The following is a 17,419-nucleotide window of genomic DNA, read 5'->3' as shown; positions in this document are numbered from 1 at the left end:
CCACCCTGTGGTTAGTGTGGTGTATTGTAGTCACTTCTATGGCGCCTTAAACCCTAACCGACAATGTCCATATAAAGTGGACAATTACTTTATTTTCACCTCCCACTTAAATGTGGACATTGGCCGTATTAAGGGAATTCAGACCTTCAAAGGAAAAGCTTAAAACAAACTGTGTCCAGGATTCAATTCAAAACCACACTATAGCCCACTTGACATTTAAAGGCAATTTCCAATTGAGCCGACATCTGCAGCGTTTTCCTTGAATGCGTTCTCCGCAAGGGGGGGAACGTGGTAACATTGCCTTTAAAAACTGCTTGGCCTACAAGGGCGATTGGATTGAATCCCGTCTGTCATCATTGTATCCCGATATAATGATGACACAGACAGGATTCAATCCAATCGTGCTTGGAGACCAAGCAGCTTTTAAAGGCGATGTTACATATAAGGAACATAATGCATATAAGGAACATAATTCACTTTAACAGTCACACTTTACATAATGTCAGAGTGAACACCAGGTGAATGAGTATTGCAGTTACTTTAGCACAAGTTAATATTCTCTATCTATTTAAATGTGATATATGTTTCGTATATTTTATTAACAATATTAACACTATTTAACTGAAGGAGTGAAGTTGATCTTGGAATATACAGACTATGCCATTTTAAAGCAAATGCAAGCAAATAGCAAAACCTCTCCTCCATAAGGCTTGAAGAGATATTAAAAAAAAAACATGAAATATGCAGGGGAGCTCATTGCTCCCCAACTATATTAAACATTATTGGACATACAAAATCTAAGGTATGGCATATTTATTCATTTTATGTGCATGGTACCATGTCGACTATTCTAAAGATATGGTTTCCTTCACATCAATACAGCTGTTGGTACACATTAGTAGATGATTTTGAAAAAAAGTGAATAATGCATGAAATATTGTGCCATTATCAAGTAGCATACTTTATTTTGTAGTTGTACTGTGAGTATTTCGTTGTATTTTAAATGTGTGTGACTGTCCTTGTCTATCAGTGTTTTGTCACTTGTCATGTGTTGTTTTTTCTGGACTCCGGGAAGAGTAGCTGTGTCTGCAAAAGCTAATGGGGATCCAAATAAACAAATATAAATACACCTGTATGCTGACAAAGGATACAATATCTGAACTTTTTCAACAGCTCTTTAGGCCTGTCCTAGGTAATCAAGACCCGAACAATACACAGAGCAGTAAGATAGACAGTGTTAGAAAGGGGCAACTGGCTAAGGGAAATGAGTGTAAACTATACCAACATCCAATCTATCATCTTCCCCCTCGTTCCTCTACTCCCGAGAATTACCCCAGACTCAAACGACCCCCTACTTTACCTCCACCATGAGGCTCAACTAAATAGATCGACCTCAATAAAACGCTTTTGTATCAGGCACGCTTTAGCCCTCTGTCCCCTTCTCCACAGTGAAGCCCTCCACCTTCACCGTCAGGCCCTCCTCCACTGTGAGGCCCTCAGGCGTACTGCCACACGGACCAGAGGGTCCCCAGGGTGATGCTGTAGGCCAGCATGGCCACCAGGTAGACCCTGAAGAGCAGGACGTCCAGCACGTAGCCCACCTGCAGCCACTCCTTGGCGATGTCCCGGGACTCGTCCCTCTTCTCCAGGAAGCCGCGGATAGATGAGATTTCCTGCAGGATGTTGTCCATGACGGGCGGCGTGTTGTCACGCACCACAGACAGGCCCCCCAGACCCCGCTCCATGATGTCCCCGCCACCACGGCCACTCTCGCAGGTGTGGTGAAGGTGGTGGTGGTGATTGCATCGAGCTGCAAGGGGTCACACAGGGAGAGGTTGGGGGGGTCATATAACATTATTTATTTGTATGTTGAGTATCCAAAGTTGTGTTGAGCTTGTGGAGCTAAATGTATAGATTGGCTCAAAAAGAGAGACATTGTACCGTATATTGACTATTTCCAAAGTGGGAAAACAAAACTGTAAATGTATATTTGTATCCTTTTCTCTCTCTCGCTCTACGATAGGTGTCGTAATGCTGCTGTATTTTTTTCCAATCAATGAATACAGCTGAGAGAGAATTCTATAGTGCCTTAGATCCTTCAGCTCACCATGATCTACTGCCCAGGTCTTTCTTGTCCCTCTCCCTCCCTTCCTTTCTCCTTCCCTTCCTTCCTTCCTGCCCCTTCTTTCATACCCTTCTTCCTACCCAACCCTCCTGTAGATGTATTACCTGGGCTGATGTTGTTCTCTTTGTAGTGGCCCAGATGGTCAGAGTCCCTGGACAGTATGGAGCACAGGCTGTGTTTGTTGCGGATGCAGAGGAGGACTGTGGCCCGCTCCAGCACCAAGTGTTTGAGCCACTGGGGTACGTGGGGCTGCAGGTCCTGCTTATGCACCAGTCGCACTATCAACACTGTCTCTGTCAGGCTGATCACCAACAGGGCCATGCACACTACAAAGTATACACCTAGAGAGAGAAGGAAAGATCGATATTACCTCTGCACACTGCAAGGTACAGCCTAAAAAAGCAACGGGTGCATCCCAAATGGCATCCCAATCCCTATGTAGTACACTACTTTTGATCAGGGCCTTTTGACCAGGGCCCCAACAAACATTAGTCTTTCACCACTTACTCAAGCTTGCAATCCCAACCTTAATGACACATCTGAGCCACAAATGCACCAGCTGCATTTCCAATGGTGTAATATTCTTCAAAGTACTACTCATGTATTTTTTGGGAGGGATCTGTACCTTACTAGTTATATATTTTTTTTAACTTTTACTCCAATACATTTCTAAAGAAAATAGGTACTTTTTGCTCATATATATTTTCCCTGACACTCAAAAGTACTTTAATTTCAAATGCTTAGCAGGAGAGGAAATTATCAAATTCATGAATTTATCAGGAGAACATGTGGTCATCCCTACTGCCTCTGATCTGACGGACTCACTAAACACAAATGCTTAATTTGTAAATGATGTTGGAGTATGCCCCTGGCTATCTGTAAACAACAACAAAACAACCATCTGGTTTGCTTAATATATTTGAAATGATTTATAGCGTTTGCGTTTGATACTTTAGTATATTTAAAACCAAATAATTTGACACTTATACTCAAGTTGTATTTTATTGGGTGGCTTTCACTTGAGTCATTTTCTATTAAAGATCTAACCACGTTTCCATCTGCAGCTTTTATGCTAGTAAAGTCATACCGTAAAACAAAAACAAAAAATCAGGACAGCTGTGATGGAAACCAGAAGTTTCGGTACAATTTTATAAATACAGACAGATAATTTGTTTGTCCGACATGGTGGACTCTTTGTCTGTAAAAAAGTACTTATGCGAGAAATGGTGGTGGAAATACCTTTATGCGCAAATATTGACGTAATAACCATTATATCAAAGTAAACTTGGAGTCACGAGACGATATGTTGTGTGGTCCTCCAACTATGGCTCGGGGAAACCATGCAGTTTATTAGTCTACAGATTTAAATAAGTGATGAACTTCACAAGGTGGTGAAAGTGCATGGTGATGAGCTTGATGTTCATTTCCAATAAATATCAAGGGTCTTATTCTGGTGACATGAAGATTGATGCTTTACTGCCATTTGACAAATATTCTCACAATGATCCATAATCATGTATACTAGCCTACCCGCACAGCCTAATCGTGCCTACTTTGGTGTTACGTACGCTCTAGGCAACAGTTCGCAGATACATTTGCTATTTAACGCAACCGTTTTTGTGACAAAACTATCAGTTGAGTTGAAAAGGCGATGGAAACACATTGAACTTTCGATTTTTATTCGGTACAAGAAAACGGAAAATTACATTTTGTGTGCTCGACGTCATCGCACTGATTTATCCACAACAAGTTTGTTTGGTGGAAACACCACTGGTGGGAAAATGTGAATTTTTTTATTTATGCATATTTTAGAATATTTGAATGGAAGTCGATCGCCAACTGGATGGAATAGCTACTGTGATTGTTTTCAATTAAAATTTAAAAAAATAAACAAATAGCTTCTTAGCTAAGAGCAATTTCTCAAGCAAGAATTTGAGTGGGGAATACAGAAAATGTGCCGTTATTGGGCAGAGAGGTTTGGAACTCTTTCTTATTGGTCTTAATAACTAATTTACCGCATGGTGATATCATCGTGGAAGGCCAAAATGTCCTCCCACCAAAACAGGTTGACATTTCAGGCTTTTCAAACAGCTCTTACACTAAAAGAGCATTTGCATCTTTTTTTTACAATTTCAGGGTATTATTCCAACCTCATAGTATGAAAATGTATATAAAACACAGGTAAATCATGTTTTTGACTGTACTGAGTCTTTAAGATATCTTTGCTTTTACTCAAGTATGACAATCGGGTACTTTTCCAACCACTGTGCATTTCTCTATCTGACCTATGAGCGGCGTCCCGATGGCGGTGGCGGGCAGCGTGTCAGAGACGATGATGAGGAAGACGGAATATCCCAGAAGCAGGGTGATCTTGAAGGACACCCTCTCTCCACTGTCCGGAGGGAGATAGAAGCCCACCAGGTCCATCACCATCAGGAAGATGCTGGGAAGCAGCAGGTTCACAGTGTAGAACAGAGGTCTGCGTCGGATCACCACCTGATCATGATCATCATCATCAATAGAGCAGTAATTAACATAAATGAGTCATGAACAGGTAGGTACGCACTTCCACATCTATAGTAGTTACAGATATCTGGCAGAACAATGTTTTGATGGTAGACAACAATATACCCACAGATTCTAGCAATGACCCTGAAAGTGAGGTGGGAGTCCACACTCTATAGATCACCTATAGATCCTCAGTCATATACTTTTGTTAATTTTCAGAAAAGTAAGCCTGTTTTCTTTGTTTGACACATAAGAAAAACAGACATTCTCAATACATATTTAATGCAGCTCAAGATGTTCTAATAAAGCCCCTTGCAGTAGAGGTCAAAGTTAATATCTCATATAGTTCTATATTTTTAAATTATAGTATCTAGTATATCTCCTTACTGAAGGTCTTGCCTTTCTGTCATGTTCAGTTGGCTTTGAGTAAATGGATTAAGTGAAGATATTGTGTACATGCAGGTGTTGAGGGGGTTTTGATATAATTTTAACAGGTGTAGATACTTGCTAAATTAATGTGGTGATCTTTGCCAACCCAATATTGTGCTCTTTTAACTATTGCTATTTATTTAATCATCACGCACAGGGTTGCAAAATAACTTCCCCCAAATTCCCAGGTTTTCCAGAAATCCTGGTTGGAAGATTCCTGGAATCAGGAGGGAATAAGCACAAAAAACAGGATTTCTGGGAAACCTGGAAGTTTGGCGACAGTTTTTTGGTTTTTAGGTCAGTCTTTGCCAAATAATATCTTTCCATAACCTGTCTTGAATACATAAATACAAGGTAATGAATGATTATATTATGCATACTCACATTGAACTTCATCTCTGCATAGGAGTCAATGTTGTCCAGACTGAAGCGCTTGTATTTAGACAGGACGTGAAGCAGCTCCCACTCCCCCTGGTTCATGAAGACACTCTTGTCCACCTTGAGTTCCTCTGCGCTCCTCATCAGCTTGAGATCGATGTCATTAACTACAGACACAGAGGAGACAGAGACCAGTGGGTTCAGATCAATGTAAGTTATGTAATGGACATTATCAACTGTACCCTGCCACAGATTATTTTTTAGTTTTTTAGCGGGGTGAAAATGGTGTAGCATCTGGCACTGATGACATAGAATACGTTTGTATTGAGGTTATTTTGAAACAAAAGTAGAAGACAAATTACATCTGTACTTCCTAATTCCAGAAACTATCAAGATGGAGGTAACAAAACAATAGAGGACTAAGACTGAGGGCATGAAAGGGCATTCTTACCTGGTACTTATGTGCAGTTGTCTACAGTACTTAAGTAAAAAAAATACTTTAAAGTACTACTTAAGTAGTTTTGGGGGGTATCTGTACTTTACTATTTATATTTTGACAACTTTTACTTTTACTTCACTACATGAAAATAATGTAGTTTTTACTCCATACATTTTCCTTGACTTCCAAAAGTGTTGGCGTGGGCTGCTGGCTATCTGTAAACTTTTAAAACTTTTAAAAACAAGAGAATTGTGCCGTCTGGTTTGCTTAATATAAGGAATTTGAAACGATTTATACTTTTACTTTTGATACATAAGTCTATTTTTTGCAATTAAATTTACTTGTGGTACTTAAGTATATTTAAAACCAAATGCTTTGTATTTTACTCAAGTAGTATTTTACTGGGTGACATTCACTTTTACTTGATTCATTTTCCAAGAAGATATCTTTACTTTTACTCAAGTATGACAATCGGGTACTTTTTCCACCACTGCTGTATGTGCAGTTGAAAAGCCTTACCTCACATGCAAATTACTATACAACTAAATAACCTTATGTCTTACGGGTATGGAGCCAGCTCTGAAAGGTCAGGCTGCAGTTCTGGACGTCGAATGGGAAGTTGTAGATGTTGAGAGTGCAGGCGGTCACCACCTGGATAGGCTTGTAGTTGCGCACTAGTCCATAATGGGTCACGTACACATAGGGAATGTCCGGAGACTTCCCCACATCCACACTGAGAGATTACGAAACACAACAACTCAAAGCAAAAAGATGTTTGTGGCTGATTCAGACAACTAATATTTTAGCGTAGGCTAAGTCACACTTTACATATTACTTTAGTAATGCTTTATCAAAGTATCCAATTTTGTCAGTTTACATCAGCAGATAAATTATACTTTTTTATACATAACATCATTTTAGTCAAGTAAAATTATCTGTATGGCCTCATGCGTTGTCCTAACCCCACAATAACGAAACACTGTAGGCTACTTACAACTCGTTGATTAGTATGTCAGGCACCCACACGTTCGCAGTCGGTATGGACATTTGATTCACATCATCAAAATCCTCTGGGTTCCATACCAGGAATTCGTCTGTCCATTCCTGATAAAGACTTGTAGCATTATTTCCTGATACAGAGTTATAGCATAAGCGCAATAAGCATGGTCTAGTATTAATAATTCATGAATTAATAAGTATTGTATAAAGGCTTATAACTAGTTCCTCTGATAAGATGTTTGATACATGTCCAAAGGTGAGGATATCCAATGTTCTGCTGTACTTTTAGGATTGTTTTAAATGCTTGGAAACGTTTATTCAACCAAATCCATTAGTTGAAATAGTTATTATACTGTTACAAATAGTTATGTCTTACCTGCCTGTACCATATATATGTTGTCAGAACCTGGTTCTTCTCATCCTGTTGTAAAACACAGCAGCACACAGAGGAAATAGTGAAGATCTACATAGTGTGTAGCCTATCTCAGTATACGGAACTCTTCTACGATGTGATTTAGGCATACCACACTGAGGATAGAGTACACCATAAGGTCGATGGCCACCATTGTGCAATTTCGCCAGTTGCGCACGGGTCGCACACCCTTCTTGTACCCAGCACTCAAGTATTCGGAGAGGCGTACCAAGGTGGCATTGGCAAAGCGTCCGGTATTATTGCTCAGTTTCTTGACTAAAACAAGTAAAACACATTGTTACAGCATATGGATTTAAACATAATGCTATCCACTAAAATGCAACATCTTAAGGGTTGTACAATTATTATGTTGTGTTAGCCTATAGAAAATAGCAACCTCCGTCAAAAACGCCACAGCCTATATGAAATGATTTACCTGTGCAGGCTCTCGCGGTGCCTTGAATCAGAAGCAAGACCAGCGCTGTCCAGAGTGCTGAAACTCTCATTGTGACCAAAGTTTCACTTCACCGCCTTAAGCTTGCCAATAATGAGCAGCGCTCAGCTTTGAGATGTAGCGGTCAACTGGCGCCGCCCGAGACCCATATTCAGGATTGTTGACTGTAGCCCAATGTCTACTGTATCATATATGAGTTAAATTAGGTTTCCTGCATTCTGGATAAGGCTGGCTTAGCCAGCTGATGTAACTATGAATATGAGGGTGTGTTCATCGTTAATTTGATGATGGGGATTGGAAGCAGTGGAGGTTATGTCACCACCTGCCCTGAGCAGATAACTCCGAGCAATCATACTATTTACAGTATCTGATCGTGTAGCCAGATGTCTCTGTCTGGATCAAGTTTCATGTGGGATATTGGCATTTTTCCTTCAACTCAATCCTCAATATCTTTCATACCATGGGGAAATTATTGATCTCTATAAAATTCCAAACACAGTATGATGTAGGCCAAGTCTATGATCTAGTTGTATGTAACCTACAACTGTGTTAAGACATTGATTTCCTGAACATACAGAAGAGCATAGGCCTATTTTCTCTTGAGCTTGCTTTTCAACATTGGCATATGGGAGGTCAAGTGCAGATCGGTTTTCTCTTCTCTCACTAACAAGACCGAACGGACATTTGATACTGATGTTAGACATTATTTTGTTCATTTTGTTCACTAGGTTAGCCTATCATTTAAATCAGTTGATATCTTAAACTGTGTATGTTGGGGAAATACATACTGTAAGCTATAAAAAAATAGAGTCGCACACTTATATTTAACTCCAGTAATTTATTTGGTAAAACGCCAACATTTCAGCATCACTGTGCCTTCTTCAGGGTAATGACATTACACTAAATAATTTTCTCTAGGTGTGTGCCAGCTCATGCTTTTAATTAGGGGAAACACGTACTGAAATCTACAACAACATTGAATTTCTGACTTTTATTATGTGATTGGACGAGATAATACCATTGAAAAATAATGTCCATTTATGACACACACAAAAACACATTTCAAATATGTAGTATCTTTTATTAAGGATTAACATTGCAGGCTATGTTAAAAGCATACAAGTGTATTAAGAGCAAACCAGCCATTTTCTTGGATAGAAACTTTTACTCACTGTACTGGCTGGAGGCTTTGATATGATTCCAAAACATCTATATCCCTGTATAACACCAGCTAAAAACAGGATAAACAATCAAACCAAGATCCACAGTTGATTTAAAAAAAACTTGCAACAGGACTTGCTTGATATGATGGGGAATAAGAAGTTACATCACAAGTATGAATGTACAACATAACATTACAGCAAACAATAACCATTATTAATTTCTCTCCTCAACTCAGAGGTGTCCATACAACCGGTTGTAATGTGATCTGCTCAAAGAAAAATGTCTGCTGTTCAAGTGAAAATTCTATTTACAAAGATTGTTCCCAGCCAAGGGTTTTATGAGTAGCTCATGTGTCTTTTTATGACTATCAGTGAACCAACAGGGAATGCAGTTGCCTAAGCTTTGAATGTGCTTTATTGATTTGGTACGAGTTTCAGGGGAGCATGGTGATTCAAGTTAATGTGGAATAACATCACATTGACGTTGCGGAATGTGCACGGAGAATAGGAGTAAGATGTCTTTTTATGAAGATCTTCAGTTGAAGGAATATGTTAATACATCAGCCCATAGTGAATTATGGGAACCATCTTCCAATTGTAAATGGGAATTACAGTGTTCACTCAATAGCTTCTAGCTACAGTATCAAAAGAAAGGGGGAGAAAAGGGATTAAGTCGCCCTCATCAGTAACCCTAAAAAGACTAACTTAGAATTTCCTATAAATACCTAAACATAAATATAGTATAATATATGTACTTGATAATGGAAACATTTAAAAATACTGTACATGAATGTCCTTTGTCTAAAAAATGACATATTATTACTGCAAATACAGAGTCAGTGCTTTCACTGGACCAAACAATGATAAATCATTAACCTTGAGGAATAGTCTGCAATTATTAATTACATTTTATTGCAGAAAAATAAAATAAAAATTCTCCTCATGCCGATAACATTTGAACAACAATTCCTCCTCTCCTCATGCAGAGCTCCAGCTGGCCCACAGTAGCAGCAGAGTGCTGGCGTAGACGACCAGGATGAACAGGTAGACTCGGAAAAGAAGGATGTCCACCTTGCAGCAGAGGGCCACCCAGTCGGCCTGGGCCAAATCGTCACTCTCCCCTTCTTGCAGGTAGAGCCGCAAGGCCACCACCTCCTGGAGCAGCCTCTCCAGCCGTGGAGCACTCTCCTGGAGCTCGCTCAGGGACAGTAGGTCCTCCTCTGGAGCCAGGTCAAACTCATAGCCTGGAGGGACGACATGAACTGTAAGTGGGGTGATAAAGGGTGATGATGGGGTTGAACAAATTAATGTCGAAGAGAACATATCTATTTTTCCCCAAAGACAAGATTTTGTTGCTACATCGCAATCAAGGTAAATGGTTAGGTGTATGTGTAGACATACTGTAAAGATGTATAATTTATATGATTCATTTGATGTTAACACAGAGGAAGCTAGATATGTTGTCAACATGTAAACGTGTCAGAGCTGGCCATTACAAATGAAAGGGAATCAGAAATCTGAGGTAAGTAAATCTGTGTTAAGTTAGGAAAACAACCACCTGCTAAGTGTTTGTTTCTCATACCTAGTCACTCTCTTATGTCCTATGACCTAGAAATACAAAGCTTCTCAACAACACATCCTCCCTCTCACCCCCACACTGATCCACGTCGACCAGCGTTTTGACAGAGGTGAAGTTGCTCTCGAGGAAGGTCTGGCTGGACGAGCCGTACTTGTCGAGGAGGCAGGCGGACACTGACATCTCCTTGACCTCCTTCTCGTTGTGGTGGAGGAGCTTCACCACAAAGATGGAGATGGATAAATTCAGCACAAGCAGCGCCATGCAGACCGCAAAGAACACACCTGTAGGATGGAGAACACCAAACATCAACAACACCTGTTAGAGAAGGAAGACATGCCTCAAGATGTCTTCATAAATATGTCTCAAGACATTTCACAAAGTATTGGCCATGGCTGGGTATGAATGGCATGCTTGGTGTGTCAAACAATATTAGAGAAAGTTCAAAACAAAGATGAGGAAAGGAGCTGGTGTAGGATACCTATGAGTGGTGTTCTGATGGCGGTGGCAGGCATCTCGTTCATCAGGTTGACCCTGAAGACAGTGTAGCCCAGGAGGATGCTGGTCTTAAAGGTGATCCGGGTGCCACTGTTAGGCGGCAGATAGAAGCTGATGACGTCCACCACCATGAGGAAGATGCTGGGGATGAGCAGACTCACCACGTACAGCAGGGGGCGCCGGCGGATCAACACCTGACCAGTGGGGGGGAGCAAGATGGAGAGTGAGAGCGGGAAAGAGTGAGAGCGGGAAAGAGTGAGAAGAGTGATAGCGGAGAAGAGTGAGAGCGGGAAAGAGTGAGCGAATTTGACTTTGATTGATTTCAACTCACTTTCCTCAACTGAACCCACAAGAAAACTCTATTCGATAGTATTACCCTCATATTCTCCGGTGCCCAAAAACACACAAATCCCCTCAACAACCACTTTTACAATGAGTCATAGTGTAAATGTAACCCAAGAAGCCCTGCTGGATAGACAATCCATCATTAAGTGCCCTTCTGAGCTGAATGTAGAACAGCAGCCCTGCCTAGCCTATCTTCTCAGACCCACCTGCGCCGGGCCAAGAGCCCATTTCTCTGGCAGAACAAGACGGCCATTGATCAGCTGCCACAGAGACAGCCTCATTATGGTGCCTCTCTCTCAGCATGCTGGACGCGCCTCAGCCTCATCTATTAGCATTAGCGCTTAATCCCGTCTGTGAAGCCCTGGCTGAACCCTTTAACTTCCTCACAGCAGGAGGACAAGGAGGATGGGATGGCAAAAAAACTACTGTCGCTACTCAATCTGCTTTAGTTGTCATTGTACAGTCACATTCTCCCTACAAGAGAAGTGTGTACTTTTTTTGTTGCATAGTCATCAAGCCATTTAGAAAATCCCACTATCGCACCAATTCACATATTCTATATTTACCGACTGGCTGGATATGCATTGCTGTGTAAGTCGATACAGATGGCACTAGACGTATAGGTCATATTTGTATTCCTTAAATTACTTTCATTCAAATCGAGTATCTAAAGGGAAACAAAGAGATATTTGGTAAACGGTAGGCACACACGTTGAACTGGATGTGGGCGTAGTCTCTGTCGTCCAGGCGGAGATGCCAGTAGCGGGAGGGCACAGACAACAGTTCCCACTCGCCATCGTCCATAAATGACTTCTGATCATTTGCGATTTCCTCCGCACTCCTCCACAGTGTCAGGTTCACCTCATTCACTGCATACACGATGGTAAAGGTCAAGGGACGGAGTTTAATGACACAAGCCTTCATGACACTCAGTCAATATGACCTGCTATTGATTTGATACTACACTGCTCAAAAAAATAAAGGGAACACTAAAATAACACATCCTAGATCTGAATGAATGAAATATTCTTATTAAATACTTTTTTCTTTACATAGTTGAATGTGCTGACAACAAAATCACATAAAAATTATCAATGGAAATCAAATGTATCAACCCATGGAGGTCTGGATTCTGGAGTCACACTCAAAATTAAAGTGGAAAACCACACTACAGGCTGATCCAATCTTGATGTAATGTCCTTAAAACAAGTCAAAATGAGGCTCAGTAGTGAGTGTGGCCTCCACGTGCCTGTATGACCTCCCTAATACGCCTGGGCATGCTCCTGTTGAGGTGGCGGATGGTCTCCTAAGGGATCTCCTCCCAGACCTGGACTAAAGCATCCGCCAACTCCTGGACAGTCTGTGGTGCATCGTGGCGTTGGTGGATGGAGCGAGACATGATGTCCCAGATGTGCTCAATTGGATTCAGGTCTGGGGAACGGGCGGGCCAGTCCATAGCATCAATGCCTTCCTCTTGCAGGAACTGCTGACACACTCTAGCCACATGAGGTCTAGCATTGTCTTGCATTAGGTGGAACCCAGGGCCAACCGCACCAGCATATGGTCTCACAAGGGGTCTGAGGATCTCATCTCGGTACCTAATGGCAGTCAGGCTACCTCTGGCGAGCACATGGAGGGCTGTGTGGCCCCCCCGAAGAAATGCCACCCCACATCATGACTGACCCACCGCCAAACTGGTCATGCTGGAGGATGTTGCAGGCAGCAGAACATTCTCCATGGCGTCTCCAGACTGTCACGTCTGTCACGTGCTCAGTGTGAACCTGCTTTCATCTGTGAAGAGCACAGGGCGCCAGGGGCGAATTTGCCAATCTTGGTGTTCTCTGGCAAATGCCAAACGTCCTGCACGGTGTTGGGCTGTAAGCACAACCCCCACCTGTGGACATCAGGCCCTCATACCACCCTCATGGAGTCTGTTTCTGACCGTTTGAGCAGACACATGCACATTTGTAGCCTGCTGAAGGTCATTTTGCAGGGCTCTGGCAGTGCTACTCCTGATCCTCCTTGCACAAAGGCGGAGGTAGCGGTCCTGCTGCTGGGTTGTTGCCCTCCTACGGCCTCCTCCACGTCTCCTGATGTACTGCCCTGTCTCCTGGTAGCGCCTCCATGCTCTGGACACTACGCTGACAGACACAGCAAACCTTCTTGCCACAGCTCGCATTGATGTGCCATCCTGGATGAGCTGCACTACCTGAGCCACTTGTGTGGGTTGTAGATTCCGTCTCATGCTACCACTAGAGTGAAAGCACCGCCAGCATTCAAAAGTGACCAAAACATCAGCCAGGAAGCATAGGAACTGAGAAGTGGCTCCTTTATTCGGGGTGTCTTGCTAATTGCCTATAATTTCCACCTGTTGTCTATTAAATTTACACAACAGCATGTGACATTTATTGTCAATCAATGTTGCTTCCTAAGTGGACAGTTTGATTTCACAGAAGTGTGATTGACTTGGAGTTACATTGTGTTGTTTAAGTGTTCCCTTTATTTTTTTGAGCAGTGTATATCAAATGACTAACTACTGTAATTTACTAAATACTGTATGTATGATAGCCTAATGCATGCATTTTGTCTATGAAAATATATTCCATTATTATTTTGCACTTCTAATTTTGTGTTACTGCCACGTCATCCATCTGTGCAGATCCAGATGTGTAGTCATTTGACTGGGTAGCTACGTTAGCATGTTTACATCTCTCTCTCTCTAGGCTAACCTGAGTGAAGCCAGCTGCGGAAGGTCAGAGTGCAGTTCTGCTTATCGAAAGGGAAGGCGTACAGCTCCAGGTCACATGCAGACACCACCTGGATGGGTTTGTTGTTCTTCACCATCCCGGACGAGTTGACATACACATAGGGGATGGCAGGGGACTCCCCTACATCCACACTAACAGGGGGAAGACCACAGACTTATGGGTAAGATGGGAGTTCCAGCTGCTTACAGTATGTTGAACATGAGACATGAACCCCAACATGCTGACCAGACCGCGTGTGTGCCATTGTGTCCATGTTAATTTTGTCCATCCACACCAGACGCGATTAGGACACGCAGTTTGAAATATGAAAACAAACTCTGAGTCAACTATATTAATTCGGGGACAGGTCGAAAAGCAAATATTTATGGCAATTTAGCTAACTAGCTTGCTGTTGATAGCTAATTTGTCCTGGGATATAAACATTGGGTTGTTATTTTGCCTGAAATGCACTAGGTCCTCTACTCCGACAATTAATCCACAGATAAAAGTGTATTTTATCATTTTTATGGAACGGTCTGCCTACCCATGTCAGAGACGCAAACTCTGTCTCAACCTTTAAGTCTTTACTGAAGACTCATCTCTTCAGTGGGTCATATGATTGAGTGTAGTCTGGCCCAGGAGTGGGAAGGTGAACGGAAAGGCTCTGGAGAAACGAACCGCCCTTGCTGTCTCTGCCTGGCCGGTTCCCCTCTTTCCACTGGGATTCTCTGCCTCTAACCCTATTACAGGGGTAATAGGGTTAGGCCCTCTCATGCCGTCCCTGGAAGGGGTGCGTCACCTGAGTGGGTTGATTCACTGATGTGGTCATCCTGTCTGGGTTGGCGCCCCCCCTTGGGTTGTGCCATGGCGGAGATCTTTGTGGGCTATACTCAGCCCTGTCTCAGGATGGTAAGTTGGTGGTTGAAGATATCCCTCTAGTGGTGTGGGGGCTGTGCTTTGGCAAAGTGGGTGGGGTTATATCCTTCCTGTTTGGCCCTGTCCGGGGGTGTCCTCAGATGGGTCCACAGTGTCTCCTGACCCCTCCTGTCTCAGCCTCCAGTATTTATGCTGCAGTAGTTTATGTGTCGGGGGGCTAGGGTCAGTTTGTTATATCTGGAGTACTTCTCCTGTCCTATTCGGTGTCCTATGTGAATCTAAGTGTGCGTTCTCTAATTCTCTCCTTCTCTCTCTCGGAGGACCTGAGCCCAAGGACCATGCCCCAGGATTACCTGACATGATGACTCCTTGCTGTCCCCAGTCCACCTGGCCGTGCTGCTGCTCCAGTTTCAACTGTTCTGCCTTCTTATTATTCGAACATGCTGATCATTTATGAACATTTGAACATCTTGGCCATGTTCTGTTTTAATCTCCACCTGGCACAGCCAGAAGAGGACTGGCCACCCCACATATGCTCTCTCTAATTCTCTCTTTTTTTCTCTCTCTCTCGGAGGACCTGAGCCCTAGGACCATGCCCCAGGACTACCTGACATGATGACTCCTTGCTGTCCCCAGTCCATCTGACTGTGTTGCTGCTCCAGTTTCAACTGTTCTGCCTTATTATTATACGACCATGCTGGTCATTTATGAACATTTGAACATCTTGGCCATGTTCTGTTATAATCTCCACCCGGCACAGCCAGAAGAGGACTGGCCACCCCACATAGCCTGGTTCCTCTCTAGGTTTCTTCCTAGGTTTTGGCATTTCTAGGGAGTTTTTCCTAGCCACCGTGCTTCTACACCTGCATTGCTTGCTGTTTGGGGTTTTAGGCTGGGTTTCTGTACAGCACTTTGAGATATCAGCTGATGTACGAAGGGCTATATAAATAAATTTGATTTGATTTGATTTAAAAGGGTAACTGAGTTTGTTTCTAGTATTCTCTCCTCCTTCAGGTTTCTTCTTCATTGGACTTTATATGGTGGTTGGCAACCAACTCTAAGGTGCATTACCACCACCGTCTGGAGTGTGGACCTCAGTTCACCTTTCAATAACCCACATGGGTGAGGAGATGGGAGAGGTGGGACTTGCGGTGCATCAAGCATCACAAATAGAACCAAGTTCTACTTTAGCGCCTGAATGCAATGATTTAATAACATGTATGTGTAAATTAATTTTCAACGCACGAGTGGTCAGCATGTTAGGGTCAGCACACTTGTCTGTCATTTTAAAGTAAAAGGCCAAATATTTAACATTTCTGAGAAGAGTCTGAGGGTATTGAGTAATGTGAGGTTATTGAGTAATCCAATGGCATGTTATGTAATTTGAACAGGAATACATATGGTGTCAAATCTTACAATTCACTGATGATGAGATCGGGCACCCATATAGCATCAGAGGACAGGGAGATCTCAGTGATCCCGTCAAACTCCTCGGGGTCCCACACCAGGAACTCATCGGTCCAGATCTGACATCACAAACGGGAAACGCATCACAAGACCATTCAATACGTATTTAGATGTTTTGAAAGTTACATACAGTATCTTGAAGACTTGATTGCTGACAAGCAAAACCGTTTGGGACAATCATTAACACCAATAGAAGAAGACAATTCATACCAACCTGCCGGTACCAAATGCTTGTGGTTACTTGCTGAGTCTTTCCATCCTGTAAAAAGTAGATTTGTATTATATTTTTGTGTGTAAATTGTTTGGGCAGATTATTGAAATGTTTAAATACAAATGGTCAAAATGTATTTATTGAAACAAGATTAACCTTTCATACAAATTGTATGAAATGTTAATATTTTAAATGATCATTTTGACAATGTTTTCATTTCTTGTGTTACATATTACCAGAAGCATGGCAGGTAATGTATTGTATTTTATATTTAAATAATGAAGGATTTAGATAAGGCCATATAGAGTTATTTTTCTTTACCACATCAAGGACCGACTGCAGTATGAGGTCTATGTGGATTAGCGTGGGTCTGGTCCAGTTCTGAACAGGTCTCACTCCACAGTCGTATTTACGCAGGAGGGTCCTGGTGAGCTGGTTCAGAGCAGATCTCTTGGGTTTATCTGCTACCTGTTCAGCTAGAGGGGCTGAATGGAAGTCAAGTAGTAAATCAATCATATGAAATTCAACTCATTGATATATAGGGTTACAAAATGTTCTATATATTTTTTTAATGTCCAGGTTTTCCAGAAATCCTGGTCGGAGCGTTCAGAATTTCATGCTTATTCCCTCCTTTTTCCAGGAATCTTCCAACTGGGATTTCTGGAAAATCTGGGAAAGTTAACTGAATTGAGCCACCCTACCTCTAACAAATAAAATGCAAACCCTGTCCGTCTTGTATATGACAAAAGTCTACCTGATAATTTACGGTATAATCTATTCTCAACATGATTA

General features: G+C 42.1%; 2 protein-coding genes across 3 annotated transcripts; both read right to left on the bottom strand.

Moving 5' to 3' along the window:
• Positions 1-654: 654 nt before the first annotated feature.
• Positions 655-7,796, bottom strand: htr3a (5-hydroxytryptamine (serotonin) receptor 3A). Its single transcript, XM_020484300.2, has 9 exons — positions 7,727-7,796; positions 7,403-7,566; positions 7,255-7,299; positions 6,874-6,983; positions 6,443-6,612; positions 5,447-5,607; positions 4,411-4,621; positions 2,230-2,466; positions 655-1,810 (listed from the first exon to the last, which is right to left on the bottom strand). Exons 1-9 carry the CDS (start codon positions 7,794-7,796, stop codon positions 1,497-1,499), a joined length of 1,482 nt encoding a protein of 493 aa, XP_020339889.1. The 3' UTR covers positions 655-1,496.
• Positions 7,797-8,764: 968 nt separating this feature from the next.
• On the bottom strand, positions 8,765-16,471 carry htr3b (5-hydroxytryptamine (serotonin) receptor 3B). Of its 2 annotated transcripts, none has more exons than XM_031826749.1 (5): positions 14,056-14,331; positions 12,038-12,195; positions 10,965-11,175; positions 10,558-10,767; positions 8,765-10,151 (listed from the first exon to the last, which is right to left on the bottom strand). In XM_031826749.1, the coding sequence occupies exons 1-5, from the start codon at positions 14,168-14,170 to the stop codon at positions 9,886-9,888; spliced, it is 960 nt and encodes a 319-aa protein (XP_031682609.1). In that variant the 5' UTR covers positions 14,171-14,331; the 3' UTR covers positions 8,765-9,885. The 2 variants fall into 2 exon arrangements, with proteins under 2 accessions (XP_031682609.1, XP_031682610.1); XM_031826750.1 differs by lacking the exon at positions 8,765-10,151 and adding an exon at positions 16,366-16,471 and having other exon boundaries at positions 10,469-10,767; positions 14,056-14,225.
• Positions 16,472-17,419: the final 948 nt, after the last annotated feature.

Source organism: Oncorhynchus kisutch, linkage group LG6, assembly GCF_002021735.2.
Source record: "Oncorhynchus kisutch isolate 150728-3 linkage group LG6, Okis_V2, whole genome shotgun sequence".
NCBI lineage: Eukaryota > Metazoa > Chordata > Actinopteri > Salmoniformes > Salmonidae > Oncorhynchus > Oncorhynchus kisutch.
This window is presented reverse-complemented; position numbering and strand designations above follow the sequence as displayed.

What these genes read in the sequence shown, in the direction of transcription:
- htr3a (XM_020484300.2), bottom strand. Translation starts at nt 7,796, where the DNA reads ATGAGAGTTTCAGCACTCTGGACAGCGCTGGTCTTGCTTCTGATTCAA. An exon ending in CACCGCGAGAGCCTGCACAG is followed by an intron (nt 7,567 to 7,726) that starts GTAAATCATTTC and finishes TACTTGTTTTAG; the next exon opens with TCAAGAAACTGAGCAATAAT. An exon ending in GACATACTAATCAACGAGTT is followed by an intron (nt 6,613 to 6,873) that starts GTAAGTAGCCTA and finishes GTAATCTCTCAG; the next exon opens with TGTGGATGTGGGGAAGTCTC.
- htr3b (XM_031826749.1), bottom strand. Translation starts at nt 14,170, where the DNA reads ATGGTGAAGAACAACAAACCCATCCAGGTGGTGTCTGCATGTGACCTG. An exon ending in CCGCAGCTGGCTTCACTCAG is followed by an intron (nt 12,196 to 14,055) that starts GTTAGCCTAGAG and finishes TCGTGTATGCAG; the next exon opens with TGAATGAGGTGAACCTGACA. An exon ending in CATCAGAACACCACTCATAG is followed by an intron (nt 10,768 to 10,964) that starts GTATCCTACACC and finishes TCCATCCTACAG; the next exon opens with GTGTGTTCTTTGCGGTCTGC.